Source organism: Odontesthes bonariensis, chromosome 8 (assembly GCF_027942865.1).
Source record: "Odontesthes bonariensis isolate fOdoBon6 chromosome 8, fOdoBon6.hap1, whole genome shotgun sequence".
NCBI classification, from domain to species: domain Eukaryota; kingdom Metazoa; phylum Chordata; class Actinopteri; order Atheriniformes; family Atherinopsidae; genus Odontesthes; species Odontesthes bonariensis.
The window spans coordinates 21,178,296-21,193,743 of record NC_134513.1 but is presented as its reverse complement, the minus strand read 5'-3'; the positions used below and the strand labels follow the sequence as shown (position 1 = coordinate 21,193,743).

The 15,448-nt window shown below is 38.3% G+C and overlaps 1 protein-coding gene across 1 annotated transcript in view; it reads left to right on the top strand.

Moving 5' to 3' along the window:
• Positions 1-15,448, top strand: part of slc13a4 (solute carrier family 13 member 4) — a 36,246-nt gene that overhangs the window by 7,359 nt on the left and 13,439 nt on the right. The window contains exons 2-8 of the mRNA XM_075472081.1: positions 6,133-6,261; positions 12,008-12,144; positions 12,339-12,514; positions 12,698-12,764; positions 14,765-14,804; positions 14,937-15,023; positions 15,174-15,358. Of these exons, the coding sequence (XP_075328196.1) occupies positions 6,133-6,261; positions 12,008-12,144; positions 12,339-12,514; positions 12,698-12,764; positions 14,765-14,804; positions 14,937-15,023; positions 15,174-15,358 (821 nt within the window). The remainder of the gene's footprint in view (positions 1-6,132; positions 6,262-12,007; positions 12,145-12,338; positions 12,515-12,697; positions 12,765-14,764; positions 14,805-14,936; positions 15,024-15,173; positions 15,359-15,448) is intronic.

Here is a 15,448-nt window from a genome sequence, read left to right as displayed (position 1 = left end):
CTCCCGATAGAAAAATAAATTCCTTTTCCTGATAATATACCAGATATTCTCTCATATTCCAAATCTCAAATATAGTTCAGTTGATGCAGTTATGGTCAGTGAATGTATTCCTGATTTTACAGTAACATCTTTATAATTAATAATGTTCGTTGCTTAGGTAGCGGACTGCGTGACCAAGGCTATGAGTAATTTGCGAACAGCCATAATGTAATTCAGGGTCGCAGGCGGGGTACATCCAGGGTGGGTCACCAGGCCATCACAAAGTCTAATTTGTAAACAGAGTAGATAAATGAGATCAGATCATGACTTGTGACTTAAGACAGTAAGGTCAGTAAGCTACACATAGTACTCCCAGTTGTGAAAACGACCTCAGTCTTTCCTCCACAAGCCTGAATTGACTTTTCTTACTTGACACGTCTCAGGATAAAGTCTAATTATCAGAGGTTGCAAAAGGAGAAGAAATAAAGAAAATGATAAAGGAGTTTATTGGGATTTGACTGAAGTTGCAGTCTTTGCTTGGAAGCAGCTGTATCAACTGATTAACTGAGACCAATCGATACTAATCAGGGACTCCTGATTAGTCTTTCTTTACCTATCTATTTGTTAAGTCTTTTCTTGTGCCATCTCTTTTCCTCTTTTCATTTTTGTCAGTGTGAGCAGAATGAAGTGTCAACGAACACTATCCCACTTTAATCCCATCATCAGGCAGACCTCAGTGCTCCAATTAGTTTTTTGAACTTTTCACCTGGATGAGCCTGATCAACATTTTTGAGTCATTGATTAACATGCAAGTTCTAAGAAAACCGATTAAACAAAAAAAAAAAAGATATAGGATACTGGCTGTTAACATGAACTTTTTCTAAATAGAAGCAATCTTGCTACTCTTCCCCTTTTTATGATCATATCGAGCGGGACATTACGCAGTTTAAAATCTCTTTGTTAGCACTCTCGATGTGATACTATGTTTCTGAAGCCCTCTTCAGGGGTAGAATATGTAACACTGCTGGTTTTGAAAAACTGTTAAAGCTGCCGTCGGCAGGTTTTCAAAATTCCGAGTCTAAAGTCGGAAAATTTGAACTGATACAACTTTCAGGTCCCTCCCCCAACCTCTAACAAGCTCCGAATTGCCCCCCAAACCCCTCCCCTCTCTGTGGACGAGGTTGTGCACGTGAGTTCACACCAGTGTGCGCGCACACTAGCTGGGGGCAGACTCACGCTCAGCATGGAAGACGTGGTTGGTGACTGTTCTGCTCAGATAATAGATAAATAATAAGCATATATTTACATAATGCTATACTGTCGACACAGTTCAATGATATATCTATTGTACAGTTGTACGTTGTGGTGTGAAAAGTAAGTTTGCAATGTATCCCAAGTGCAATATGTTTACAGTGATGACAGGTAGCGATTCCTCCCCCCTAAGGTGATTGGTTAAAAACAGCCGGGAGCGCTCGATTTTTGTAAGCACGATTACAGGCTTCAGAGGGAGCTACAGAATTCGGGATTTTTACTAAACAGCCTATTTAATATTCTAGTTCCAGAATCCCATGACAGTTCAAGCTAATATGACTAAAAAAAAGTTGCCGACGGCAGCTTTAAAGCTGAAGTTTTGTGTGATTCAGACATCCGTGACTTGGGGATGATACAGTCCTGAACCAGTTTCACCATAAAATGTTATCTTATATTTGAATCCATTTTCTGAATAAAACTTTTTCAGAAATCTTGCTTTTTGATGCATCACAGTTGGTTAGGGAAATATTTGTTATTGCCTGAGAAGAAAAATACCTATTATTAGGCCAAAAGAGATGTATGAACATAATGAACGGCTTTTGGATCGAAATAAATGTTTAAACACGGTTTAAACATTTATTGCATGTATTTCATGCATTTTCTTTTTATTCACTGACTGACACCATTATAGTAATTTGTACTATAGTACAAGGTATCTGCAATCTGCTGATGTGCTGACATGATAAATTTATCAGTCAAAGCTCTAGTTTGTAGTCATGTGAAAAAATAAGTTAATCCAAGAAAAGTACTTCTCTGTATTTATTTATTCATTGGTTGATCGATTTGAGTTAGCAAATATTACAATACTTTTTTTAACCTGTGCCTTAAGAGAAAGGGGGATCATTTTTCACAAATTTGCTGAAGTACTTGGGTTTTGACTTGAGCCACCAAGTCAAGTCAAATTTATTTATATAGCACATTTCATGTACAAAACAATTCAAAGTGCTTTACATAAAATAAAAGCATTGCAGCAAGTGTAAGAAGCATTAAAAATACATAAAAGAACATAGAGAGAAACAAATAAAATAATTCAAATGAATTTAAAAACAAGCAACAGCCGAGATAAGTTAAAAGATATTGTGCAGATTTCAGAAAATAAATGTTTTTAACCTGGCTTTAAAAATGTCTACATTTGGTGAAAGTTTAATCTCCACTGGCAGTTTGTTCCACTTGTTTGCAGCATAACAGCTAAATGCTGCTTCTCCATGTTTAGTCTGGACTCTGGACTGGACCAGCTGACCTGAGTCCTTGGATCTAAGAGCTCTGCTGGGTTTATATTCTCTGAACAGATCACAGATGTATTTTGGGCCTAAACCGTTCTGGGATTTGTAAACCATCAGCAGGCTTTTAAAATCTATTCTGTGACTGACTGGAAGCCAGACTAAAGATTTTAAAGCTGCTGTGATGTGTTCAGATCTCTTAGTCTGGGTTAAAACTCTAGCAGCAGCGTTCTGGATGAGCTGCAGATGTTTAATGCTCTTTTTGGGAAGTCCAGTTAAAAGAGCGTTACAGTAATCGAGTCTACTGGAGATGAATGCATGGATGAGTTTCTCCTGGTCTTTTTGGGAGAGGAAACCTTTAATTCTGTGGATGTTTCTGAGGTGGTAAAAAGCTGCCTTGGTGACAGCTTTGATGTGGCTGCTGAAAGTCAGATCTGAGTCTATCAACACTCCGAGGTTACGAACTTGGTCAGTGATTGTAAGGGCCTGTCTTTATTTTGTCTTTCTTTAACTGTAGAAAACTCTCTCTCATCCAGATGTTTATTTCCTCCAGACTCTGACACAGTACGTCTGCTGGGCTGCAGTCGTCCGGTGACAGAGACACATAAAGTTGTGTATCGTCGGCATAACTGTGATAATTGATGTTAAAATTCTGCAATATCTGACCCAAAGGGAGCATATACAAGTTAAACAGAAGAGGTCCAAGAATTGACCCCTGGGGGACTCCACAAGTCATGGCCACTCGCTCAGATTCATAGCTGCCAATTGTAACAAAATTACTCCGGCCTTCAAAGTAGGACCTGAACCAGTTAAGGACCGCTCCAGAAAGTCCAACCCAGTTTTCCAGCCTGTGCAACAGGATTCTGTGATCTACAGTATCAAACGCAGCGCTGAGGTCCAACAGAACCAGGACTGAAACATTACCAGAATCAGTATTCAACCTAATGTCGTTTAACACTTTGACCAGAGCTGTGTCAGTGCTGTCTGAAGCCTGATTGGAAGTTATCAAGACTTCCACTTTCATTCAGAAAGTCGTTGAGCTGGTTAAATACAACTTTCTCAATAATCTTGGATATAAAAGAGAGATTAGAGACAGGTCTGTAGTTGTTCATCATAGAGGCGTCTAGAGTTCTCTTCTTTAGGAGTGGTTTAATGGCAGCTGTCTTTAGCGCTATCCTAATTGCCATTGGGCAAAAGACAGGGGACACCCTGTGTAAGAGCAGATTTATGTTTATGTTGTGTGTCATGGTTGGATTGTGATTGGTGGGTCAGCCTATATATTGTATATGAATCTTTGGGGGCTCGGCCGGTGTTTCCAACCGGAATAGCAAAACAGTTTTTGACCGCTGTGCAGCATCACCTTATGCTCCGTGCGGATGCATTTTTGAGATGTGTGATTTAAGGCATGAGATGCAAAATAAATGGAGTTGTTTGCATCTTAACTGAAACAAAATTGGACTCTCATTCTTCCGTCATTGTATGGTAAAAGCGCAGCAAATAGGTTTCCTGTCGAAATGCCTCAGTGGCTTAAAGCATTGGCTTAGATCCTACACCCTGGACAGTTCACCAATCCATTACAGGCTTTCCATCATAAATATTACTGTGACCAGACACCTCTGTTTCTGATTCTTTTGTCCAGATGATGCGCATTATTCCAAAAGGCCTGGTCTCTTGTCACTGACGGCCTACATTTTGCTCTGATAGATAGTAAAAAAAAAATTTCTGACATGTCACCCATGCATGTCAAATGTATGCAATCTAACTGCAGATCCGGTGATACAAAATTGATGTTTGCAGAGACTAACTATTCTGTTCTTTCGTTGAATTTGCTGGAGCAGCCAGCTTTGAACAAAATGGCAGTAATCTATATTCGAGGCAATCTTTGTGTTACGGGCATACAGTCATGGAAAATGACTCGAAATAGTTGGATTTTGTTTTTATAGAACTTAAACAATCTAATATTGAAATACTTCTTACAGATAGAGCAGATATAATTTGATGGTCATTTTTTTTTTATAGCGGACCTACTTCAAATCATTTGAAGATCTTTTTAACTCCCTCGCCAGACACGTGGCCCACCACAGCCTTTATTTCTGAGGATCTTAAATACATGAAAGTCTTTGACCCAAATGAATAAGACAAAAATTTAAGTGTGTATTTCATATTTCATGGGGAAAATGGATACATCTAAACGTTTCTGTTGTTGTTTAAAAAGGTAATAATCGATCTATAACTTATGCCATTGCCGCCAACGAAAATACGTGTTTAAGCTTGTTTCTGCTTTAACAATTTCTTTATAAAACTAAGCCTGTGATTTAGCGTTACTGATTTCTGCAAGGTTCATAGTTTGTACAGGCCTGGACATGCTTCACACTAGAGCCCCGTGGCTAATTCCCCCCTTGCTGGGTTTATTAATGTGAGATTAACTGACCTGTTACTGGCAAGATGTTATACTGAATGTTCTTCTTACGTAAAAGTACTCCAGACACACGCAGCATGTGACAACAGCAGGGACTGCTTATTTTTATGATTAACTTGAGAGGCAATAATAAACAGAAAAGCAGTCATACTAAAAACTCTTGTTAAAAACATAGTATATGTGACTGGCCGGACACATTCATGCTTTACAAAGACTAAATTTGGCCTGAAATAAAAAGTTTAAGGAACAACATTTTCCTGCAACGTGAGTGTTTGCTCCAAAAGGTTAATGAACGTCTTGGTAATTTTCATGAGGTCTTAACAAATGTCATGGGATTCGTCTTTAGTTTTTAGACCTGGGGTGCCAGTCACTAAGCCTGCAGGTTTTGCAACAGTGGCATGTGAAGCTGGTGTGTTAATATTACATAACTATTACCAGATTAATCCTATTGGTATGTGTGTTTGTGTGATATTGTGCAATTTTTTATAACATGATGGGCCCTAAAAGCCAATAATACACCAACTGATGGGACCCTCCTGTCAAGATGCGGACCAAATTGGTTAGAAGTTATTTTTAAGGGTTCAAATTTAGTTTTGGATTTAGTGTTAGAAATAGGTTAAGGTAGGGTTTGGCATTACGTTGTAATGATTAGAGTGTAGGGGTTAGAGAATGCATTATGCCAATAGTGTCCCCATCGGAATACAGTGACAAACATGTGTCCTACTTAAATATAAGTACAAGCCACACTCCCTACAAGCCTAAAAATATACACCATACCACTCTCACCTAAATGTGTAAAATATACTGTAAGAGAACATTCGTGCATTCGTAATTCGAACACTCGTGACAATGTTTAAATCCAGGCTGAAAACAGTTCTACATAGCTGTGCATATGACACCTGAAAATATTTTATCTGCACTCTTCACTTTTAAATTAATTAATTAATTATTATTATCATTTTTTTTCAATGATTTTATTGCCTTCTTGTGATTTTATGTAGCTGTAAAGCACTTTGAATTACCTTGCGTACGAATTGTCCTCTACAAATAAAATTGCCTTGCCGTGCCTTGTGTGTGCACACATGGATGGGTGTGCGAATGTTGCTTATTGATGAAAAGCATTATAGAAAAAAAAAGAAAAGAAAAAAATACATTCTGAGCTTTACTTTGAGTGGAAGTTTAAGATTTGCGTGTTCTTTGCAGGAGGCATGCTGTGCATATGTGTTGATGGTGACAGCAGTCTACTGGGTGTCCGAGGCTGTTCCCTTGGGCGCTGCTGCTCTGGTCCCAGCCTTCCTCTACCCACTCTTTGGAGTGCTCAAGTCAAGTGAGGTGAGTCTCTCTGCCTGTCTGTACAGCTGACTATCTGTTTGGAGTTTTAGTTCTCTCCTACTGAGCTGGTAAATTTAATAAATAGAGCTAACAGAGTTAAACAGTTTTGTGGTAAAGAGGAAAAAGTTGATGAGCTGCAGTGCAGTAACCCCAGCTACCTCTGAACAAAGTGTCACAGAGATGGTAGTTTTTATGCATTTTTTGTTTGTTTGTTTGTTTCAAACTCCTTAGCACTGGTGGCACAATTACATTTGAACCTTTGGCATTTTTAGCCATGGTAACCAACATACATACTTGTTTTTTCTTTTGACTAGGAAAATTTATATCCACTGCTCTTGCAACTCCATTCTTTTGTATACCAACTCTAATGAAAAATATGAGGTTCATTAGTTGGTTATATGTTTGTTTTAGACTTTGTGTGCAACCGTCAGGACAGTTTGCTTAATTTTGACATATAATACTTATCTTTAATTAGTTTTGGAATGCTTGCTGGACAGGGCAAATCTTGTAAAGGTGCCACTTGTAAACTATTTTCCACTCTCTATGTCTCACTAGAGTTTTCCTACAAAGGTGTACATGGAGGAAAGAGACAATAGCAGAAGTGACTAATCCATGAACCTTCATCCAAGGTGTTGCTAGTTTGAGACTTGTTTTGGAAAACATTGTCCAAAGTCATTTTGTACTTTTTAAATACCCTCTCACTCACAGTTTCTTTTTTTTCCCCCTCTCTATGTGGTCTTACCTCCAAATGTTTAGGAGTAAGATTTAAAATGGTATGGTTATGATTAAAATTGATTGGTTGGTTCCAGATGTAACAAAAATACAAGATTAAGCAGGTACAAAGATCAAGAGGCTTACGGCTTGCACATTTTAATAGGTCCAAATTCCCAAAATGTCACATTAACAGAAAACAGCAGCCTGAGAATATCTGTATACATCTCACAAATTCAAGTCCAAAGTACGGTTTTGACATGTTGACAAATTTACCTAATACACAGAAGAAAATGTAAATACAGGTAGTTATGGTGTGCATGACAACTTGAGCCCTTTTTTAAAAAGTTAAATAAGTCAAATTTAGTGATGTCAGTTCTTGTCTACTACTTTGATCGCTGGATTACAAACCCAATTCCTAAAAAAACTGGGGCAATGAGTAAAATATAAATAAAAACAGAACACCGTCTTTTTCAGATCTTCTAAACAGAACAAAGAAAATATGCCAAATGTCGAAAGAGAGACATTTAACAGTTTAATGAAAAATAGCAGGTAATCTTAAGTTTGATGTCAATGGAATTGGGAATGTTATCCCGTTCTTGTCCGATATCGGATCGTAGCTGTTCAACTTTTCAGGTCTTTATTTTAACGTTTTGTGCAATTCATGATAAGTCAAAAGTTTTCTGGTGGCGAAAGGTCTACACTGCAGTCAGGCCAGTCCAGTATCTGGACTCTTCTACTACAAAACCATGCTGTGTAAGTGCAGTATGCCCTTTAGCATTGTCTTGCCTGAAAAAAGATGGAAGCTGGAAGGATGCGCTAAAACCTTTCAGCATAGATGGTGTCTTTCCAGATGTTCAAGTTGTAAGTTCCATAGGCAGTAATGCATCCCCGTACCATCAGATATGTATTCCTTTGTGCCAAGCACTGATAACAAGCTACATGGTGCCTCTTTTTCCCCTTGTCCAGAGGATATGTTATCCATGATTTAAGAAAATAAATTCAAATTTAAATTCTTCTGACCACAGAATAGTTTTCCATTTTGCCTCAGTCCATTTTAAACGAGCTTCAAACCAGATAAGTTTCTGGATCATGTTCCCACATGGCTTCTTCTTTGCATGATGGAGTTTTAATTGCTATTCGTGGATGGCATGGTGAACTGTGTTCGCCGACAATAAATTCTCAAAATGTTCCTTATCCGATGCAGTGATTTCCATGACAAAAATCTTACCTGCTTTCAATGCAGTGCTTCCTGGGGGCTTACAGATCATGGATTTCCAACATTAATTCTCATGTTTGTCCCTGGCACACAGAAATGTCTCTAGCTTATTGGATCTTTTGATGATTTTATGTACTTTATATTCTTTGATAATCAAAATTTTCACAAGTATAAGTTGAGAAACAGAATTCTGAAATAGCTACAAAATTTACTTTGCTGAACCTCTGCTCAACTTTACTTACTGACCTGTTGCCAATTAACCTAATACGTTGTAGCAACTTCTTCCAGCTGTTTATTTTTAGTACCACTTACATTTCCAGCCTTTTGATGCCCCTCTCCCAACTTTTTTGGCATGTGTGCTGCCATCAAATTCAATATGAGCTTTTGTTTTTTTGTAAAATGTCTCGCTTGCAACAGTTTTCTATGTTTTATTGTTAATAAGATATTGGTTTAGGAGATTTCCAAATCATTGCATTTTGTGTTTATATACATCTCACAAAGCATCCCAACTTTTTTTTTTAAATTCAGGTTGTACTTGACATTGATATAAATCTAAAAATGTAATGATTTTCTGTTCAGCTTTTCTATTTTTAGGCAGATTTGAAAAGGTTTGCTGCAAACATAGGAAACACAGATATCCCCAAAGAACCTTAATCGAGCCGAGTTTGTGTGTGTAGAGATTTAACATTCGAACTGTAATGGGAGGTGTTCAGACCCAATTGCATTACACTGCCAAGCTGGCTCAGTTCTCAATAGAATTTATTGTTAACAACAGTTCTGAATGATGGAAGCAAGAAAACAAGTCCAAGCCAGATTAACAATCCAAGGAGGAAGAAAACTCCACAGGAAACTGGACAAAGAAGGAAAGCCAGCAGTCAAAATCACAGAAGCTACAAAAACGCTGAGACAAGTCCACAATGCAATACTCACATTCAGAGGCAGAAGGCAGGTAGCTCTACAATTACAGGTGATCAAATCAGGGAAAAAAGCTTGAAGGTTTTGCATTGGAACAGCAAAGACGATCTGACAAGGAGTGAATGAACTGGGGAAGCTTATATACTGGTTTGCTTGGGGAGTGGAAGACTAATGATGCATGAAGAGATAGGCATGGCTGACAGGCAGAGTGGAAAGGTGCTGGGAGATGAGCAAAACTGTGACACAAACGCTACTCTTCTTTACCTGTATAGAATATATTCCAAAAGTTTCCCACTGTGAAAACCTCTGGAATATACTCCAACCTTTCTCGGGTGCCCGTTTGTGATAAAGCAGCTTGAATTATAACAGCCTACCCAAATCAAGTTTCAACTGCCAATAGAAAACCATCCAATAATTATCATTATGAATCAACTTGTTTTAACTAAGATAAGGATGTCTTGGAATAAGCATAATCAGAATGACCCTTTTCATTTTTTAGCTGTAATATTGATCACAAGCATATTTTATTTTAGGTAGCAAGTTTTGACAATCTGTGACAAAACTTGTAAGGGAAAGTATTAGAGGAAAACTCAAGAGAAATACTCATTATATGGCGGGCATTTAAAATCAGGGTTAGCCACAAAGTCGAGAAATATCCGGGCTGCCGTTGATGCAAAAATATCTAGTTTTCCAAGAAAGAATAAGAGTGAAAGGGCTTTTTGTGCTCTGAACTATCTTGAGTATCTTCCAAGAATTGAGGTCTGTTTGCATGTTTCTCAGATCTATATGAGTTTTCATTCTGTTTTATGGTGTTGTGCTATTACTTTGTGTCAGTGCAAGCCAAAGGCATCTCCACTCAGCTGTAAAGGTTTCATCAGTCACAACAGTATGGAAGGTATAGAAAAACTAACCCTTCTCACTTTTTTCGTCTTCACCTTTCTTATTGACATTATATAAACTGTAAGCTCTATGCCTCATGTGATCAAACAGTGTTTGACGAACCGTGAGGAAGCTGCCTGTTAACACCTCTGTAAGCTGCTTGTGAAGGTGTTCCATAAATATGCCAGCAGAGAGTTTTACGCAACCTTTTTCAGAGTGTTACGGTGCTCTCAGTTTCGACTGTACTGGAAATGCTGCTAATTTACAGTCGAAGCTAAATCTTTAGCTGGTGTCCGTCAGGAGTACCAACATCAGTACAAACACATTCAGTACTCAATTTGATAAAACTAGGATTGTTTTGCTATGTTCAGTTTGCCTTAGAAGTCAGTATCAGGGCTGGGAATGACATCACACCCAAGTCCACCGTGTTCCAGTTGTTAGTAGGAAAACCAGTAAGATTTGCTCCCTGACCAGGCTAATTATTAATAGCAATACAAGTTGATAACACTGCGTGTCGCTTCATTTTTTGCATAGAAGTATTGTTGCAGTATGGCCACAGATATTGAGACTATGCGTCCAACTGATTTAATAGCATGCAAGCAAGATGGAATTGCTAACTAACAGTCAATTACGACTGTCACAGTTTTTTATGTACTGGGCAGCCATGTTGGATTTTGAGGCCAGAACTCGGGAGGTTTCTCCGACTTTCTGCGTTGGAAATCTTGAGGAGGGCTCCGATCGGTGTTTATGTCTTGGAACACAGACATTCTGACTTCTGAGTTTATCTTAAATGCACTATTAGCTTCCAAATGAGCATCATAACTTTGATGCAAAGGTGCTAGAAGCTGAGAAGGATAGCCTGTTTACTTTATATGTACGCCATGCAGTTCAGTTACTCACATGTTTGCTTGTGTGCGTGTGTGTGTGTGTGTGTTAAACCTGGAGTAAATCCCTCATTACAACAATTTATCTTCATCAGTGCTAAGAATTTAAATATTTTAATCCTGACTAATTCTTTTTATAGTTTGCAGCACCTTCAGATTAGACAGAGTTCACATTGTGAAGATGTTGTGTCTTGGAAAGATTCCCATAATTTATCAATTTGATTTTACCTTCATCATGGTATTGCATGAAGTTGCTTTCCAAAGTAGTTTGTTAATTCTTTCCCCAGTGTTACTGCTTGTGGTGCATAGAACTAACAGTGAAAGTTTGTTGTTTTTCTTGTAAAGTAGGCCAGCGAGAGAACATTATTTTTAGGTGAGAGGTGAGGTGATGTGGGCTTATACAATGCGACTGGAAATTAAACCAGTGGATGGGAAGTGGAGCAGATTAAGAAGAACAAACAGCAAACTGTAAGAACTCGTATAAATTAAGGGTGGTGAAGGGGGTTAAGCTGGTAAAGGCCCCTCCTGGACTCTTTCTTTTCTACTCACATTTTATTTATTTTCATTTAATATTCAAGTTTATCATCATGAAAAGATAAAGGAAGTCATACAATTGTGCCATCATCAATTTAGTAAGGCAAGGCAAGGCAATTTTATTTATAGAGCACAATTCGTACACAAGGTAATTCAAAGTGCTTTACAGCTACATAAAATCACAAGAAGGCAATAAAATCATTAAAAAAAGTAAAAAAAAAACAAAAAAAACATTAAAAATAATCATTAATTCATTCATTTAAAAGTGAAGAGTGCAGATAAAATACTTTCCTTCATATGCACAGCTAAATAGAACTGTTTTCAGCCTGGATTTAAACATTGTCATTGACTTGTCTCACATCTTCTGGAAGACTGTTCCAGATTTTAGGAGCATAAAACTGAAACGCAGCCTCACCTTGTTTAGTCCTGACTCTGGGCACCAGCAGGAGACCCCTCCCTGAGGTTCTCAGAGCCCGAGTTGGTTCATAAGGCTCTAACATGTCAGAGATGCACTTTCCTGGGATGCCAGTAGTAAAACACTTTACATCATTATAAATTGTATCGGCTTTTATACGTATGAAGTTTTGTGCCTGTGTGTGTTTAGGTGGCAGCAGAGTACTGCAAAGACACCACTCTGCTTCTGATGGGAGTCATCTGCCTGGCAGCCTCCATAGAGAAGTGGAACCTGCACAAACGCATTGCTCTGCGCATGGTGATGATTGCAGGGGCAAAGCCTGGCATGTGAGCAACTCTTACACACACTCACACACATGCACACAAAACTATACCCTTTAAATGCTAATACTGGGTTCACATAAGACATTGGAGGACTGGCTAAGGGTTAAAAATTCACTATAGTGTTTTTTAGCTTGAAAAACAAAGCTCCAACACCAATAGGTTTACTGCATTGGCCAGCATCTGTCTTCTTCCTCCAGGTTGGTGCTGGGCTTCATGTGCTGCACAGTGTTTCTGTCCATGTGGCTAAGCAACACGTCCACCACAGCCATGGTGATGCCCATAGCTGAGGCCGTCCTTCAGCAGCTCATCTGCACTGGTCTGGCTGACAGCCATGGCGACTCAGAAACCATGGAGGCCTCTGAGGATGAAAGTGGTACGTCTGGCTCTGTCACTTCGTGGAAACATCACTGAACAAATAAAGCTTTACTGCGAAATCTTAAAGATGAAACTGATGTTCGTAGCATTGCTTACACCAGCAGTCACACTAGATAGTGTATGTGAAAACTTGTTTTAACCAATTTTTCCATACTGTGACAATTACTGTTGATCTCTGCAGCCGTTTCCAGCAAGCAAGTTGAGAATCTGGACAAGAACCAGTTAGAGCTTTTCTACCGGAATGAGCGGTACGTATGTGGATGTTGTTGTTTTTTTTTCTTTTTTTTTTTTCATACGAATACGGTATGCAATAGATGGGTGCCAATTGTCTTTTATCATCCTCAGCTTTCCTCATTTACCTCCTCCGAATTTTTTTTTTACACCTAACAATTCTCAGTGTCAACCCAAATCTCTGTTGTATTTAGTTAATTCTACATTTCAGTTGCTTCCGTATGTTACTTGAGTTTTATGAAGCATAGCATTCTTTACCACAGGCCATCCCGTCTACCTTTTCTTTCTAACTGGCTTGAAAATATTTTAAGTCAATGTGAGCACCACAAATTTTTCAAAACTTTTCCAGTCTTTCTTTAGAAGCCTTTATTCCAGTTAAACAACTCAACTCACAAATGTTTTTTTTTTGTTATAGATGAAAAGTCCTTTGATTACAAACTCTTAAAATTTTACTGCATTGACTATGAACACCATTTGCATAAAATTGGGTGAATTTTCTAAAACAGAACAAAAACTTAAATCTGTGATTTGCACATTTATTTGAACCTTTACGTTTACAGGCAAATGCACAAAGGAAAATATTTTCAGTCTCTTCACTGACCAGCTCCATTGGATTTAGAAAATATGAAACAAATCTGGAATTGAATGCCTGCAATTGAACATTTGAAAAAGTTTGGAGTAAGGCATGCTCACATCACCCTTTTTTTTTTTTTATTTACACTTTTCAATCGTTTCGGAACAGAGGATACTAACCGTTGGAGTCAAGCAGGGTTACTCTTTTTATTTCAGCTGTTCAAATGTTCATGGTTTTTGTTGTCTGGTTCTCCTCTTCATGACGTTTTCAGTAGGAGACAGATCAGGACAAAAGGCAGGCCAGTCAAACACACACTCTGTTTCTGTGAAGTCATTCTGGAGTAATTGTGCAAAATGAGGTCCGGCGTTGTCCAGTAGAAATAACCATGGGTTGCGAAGGGAAATAAGTCACATTGACGGCAGCATATATCAAAATTCCAATATGCGTGTATCAAAGGTACCTTCACACATTGGCAAATCTTCACAGATGCTGCGCTGCACCTAGCATCGGACTTTTTTTCTTCCCAAAAGCAGCAGAAGCTTAGACTCATCTGACCACAGAACTCGTGCGCACTTTCTCTCCGTTCATCTGGAATGAGCTTCATGTCCAGAGAAGTCTTCGGTTTTTCTGTGTAGAGTTTATGTAGCAGTGGACTGTGTTGAATCAAAATGGTTTCCCAAGGTACTCCAGAGTACTTTTTTCTGTTGACCATGGTGGCAAGACAGTTTTCCTGCAATATTTTTTATTAGTATACTTTTTATAATATATTTTATATTTCTATTTTATTCCCTCCTAATAACCTCGCTGTCACCAATTTATCTGCTGATTGTAGAATAATCCAGGATGGTTGTATGTTCTATAAAAAAAATGTCTTTCTTTGCCTTTCTTACAACTTTTTGGAGTGTGTTGTTGGTATCGAATTCTCGACTAAATATTTTTAGAATTCTTTGTCTTTTCTGTCTATATCTGATACATTGATTTGTCACTCCCAGATTTGAAAATCGCACTATTTTCTTCTCTGATCTGCCTCGTTTACATTTAAAAAGCCTGCAAATAATTCAAACTACTTCTGCCATAACACTAAGTAAAAAAGTTTGATCAACATTACATCATTTCTAACATCACTACACTGGCTTCCAATCCTTGCTAGAGCTGATTTTAGGGTTTTAATATTCGATTTTATGTTCAGTTCTGTACCCTATTTGTTTCAGACTTATTTGTTTACTTGTGCTATGCTTTCACAGACTGTAAAATTATCTGTCTGTGAACTGTCTACAGGCTTTATCTTATCATGCATCTTTCTCACGGAAAGCCAATCTTTTTGTAAAACCCACATGATTTTGGGCTATATAAATGAACCTTGTCTGGAGTATCACATTAATCTCATCTGACATTCATTTTTGATTCTTATTTCCTCATTGTTCTCTTCTCTTCTTTGCCAAGGAATAACTGTACTAAACAGGAGCTTCACACACTAAGTGAGGTAATATTTTTCAAGTCCTTTTTTGTTTGGAGTTGGTAAAAGTAGAAAAAAAGCTATTAGCAGCACAGAAAAAAAATAATATATTAGTGGTGAAGTCCCTTTTTTGTTCATTTGTATTTTGACTGTTCTCAGGGACAAAGTGGTGAGGTAAATGGCTTGGGTCTGCAGCCAGTTCTGAACAAGACATTTGTAAAACAGACCAACGGACACCTGCCCCAGGTTAGTGACGTGTCATTGTGAAGGATAATGAGGCAGGCTTGAGACTGTTAAGAGGGTGGACATGTGAAAAAAAGAAATACCACCCCCTGTCTTACTGGTTGATTCAAGCAACATTGTCCATTAACTTTGAGCATTTTTCCTATTCATTAGGTTGCGATTGAGATTCCAAACGTAAAGCGGGTGAGGGCCAGAAGAGACTCTCAGTATCCCACCAAGAGGGATCACATGATCTGTAAATGTCTCTCGCTAAGCATCACATACGCCGCGACCATCGGAGGGCTCATCACCATCACTGGCACCTCAACCAACCTCATCTTTGCTGAGCAGTTTAACACGTAGGTACACATACACTTGTACACTGTGTGCACAATTATTAGGCAAACTGCATTCCTCTGGTTTAATTTTGTTTTGAACAAATAAAGCGC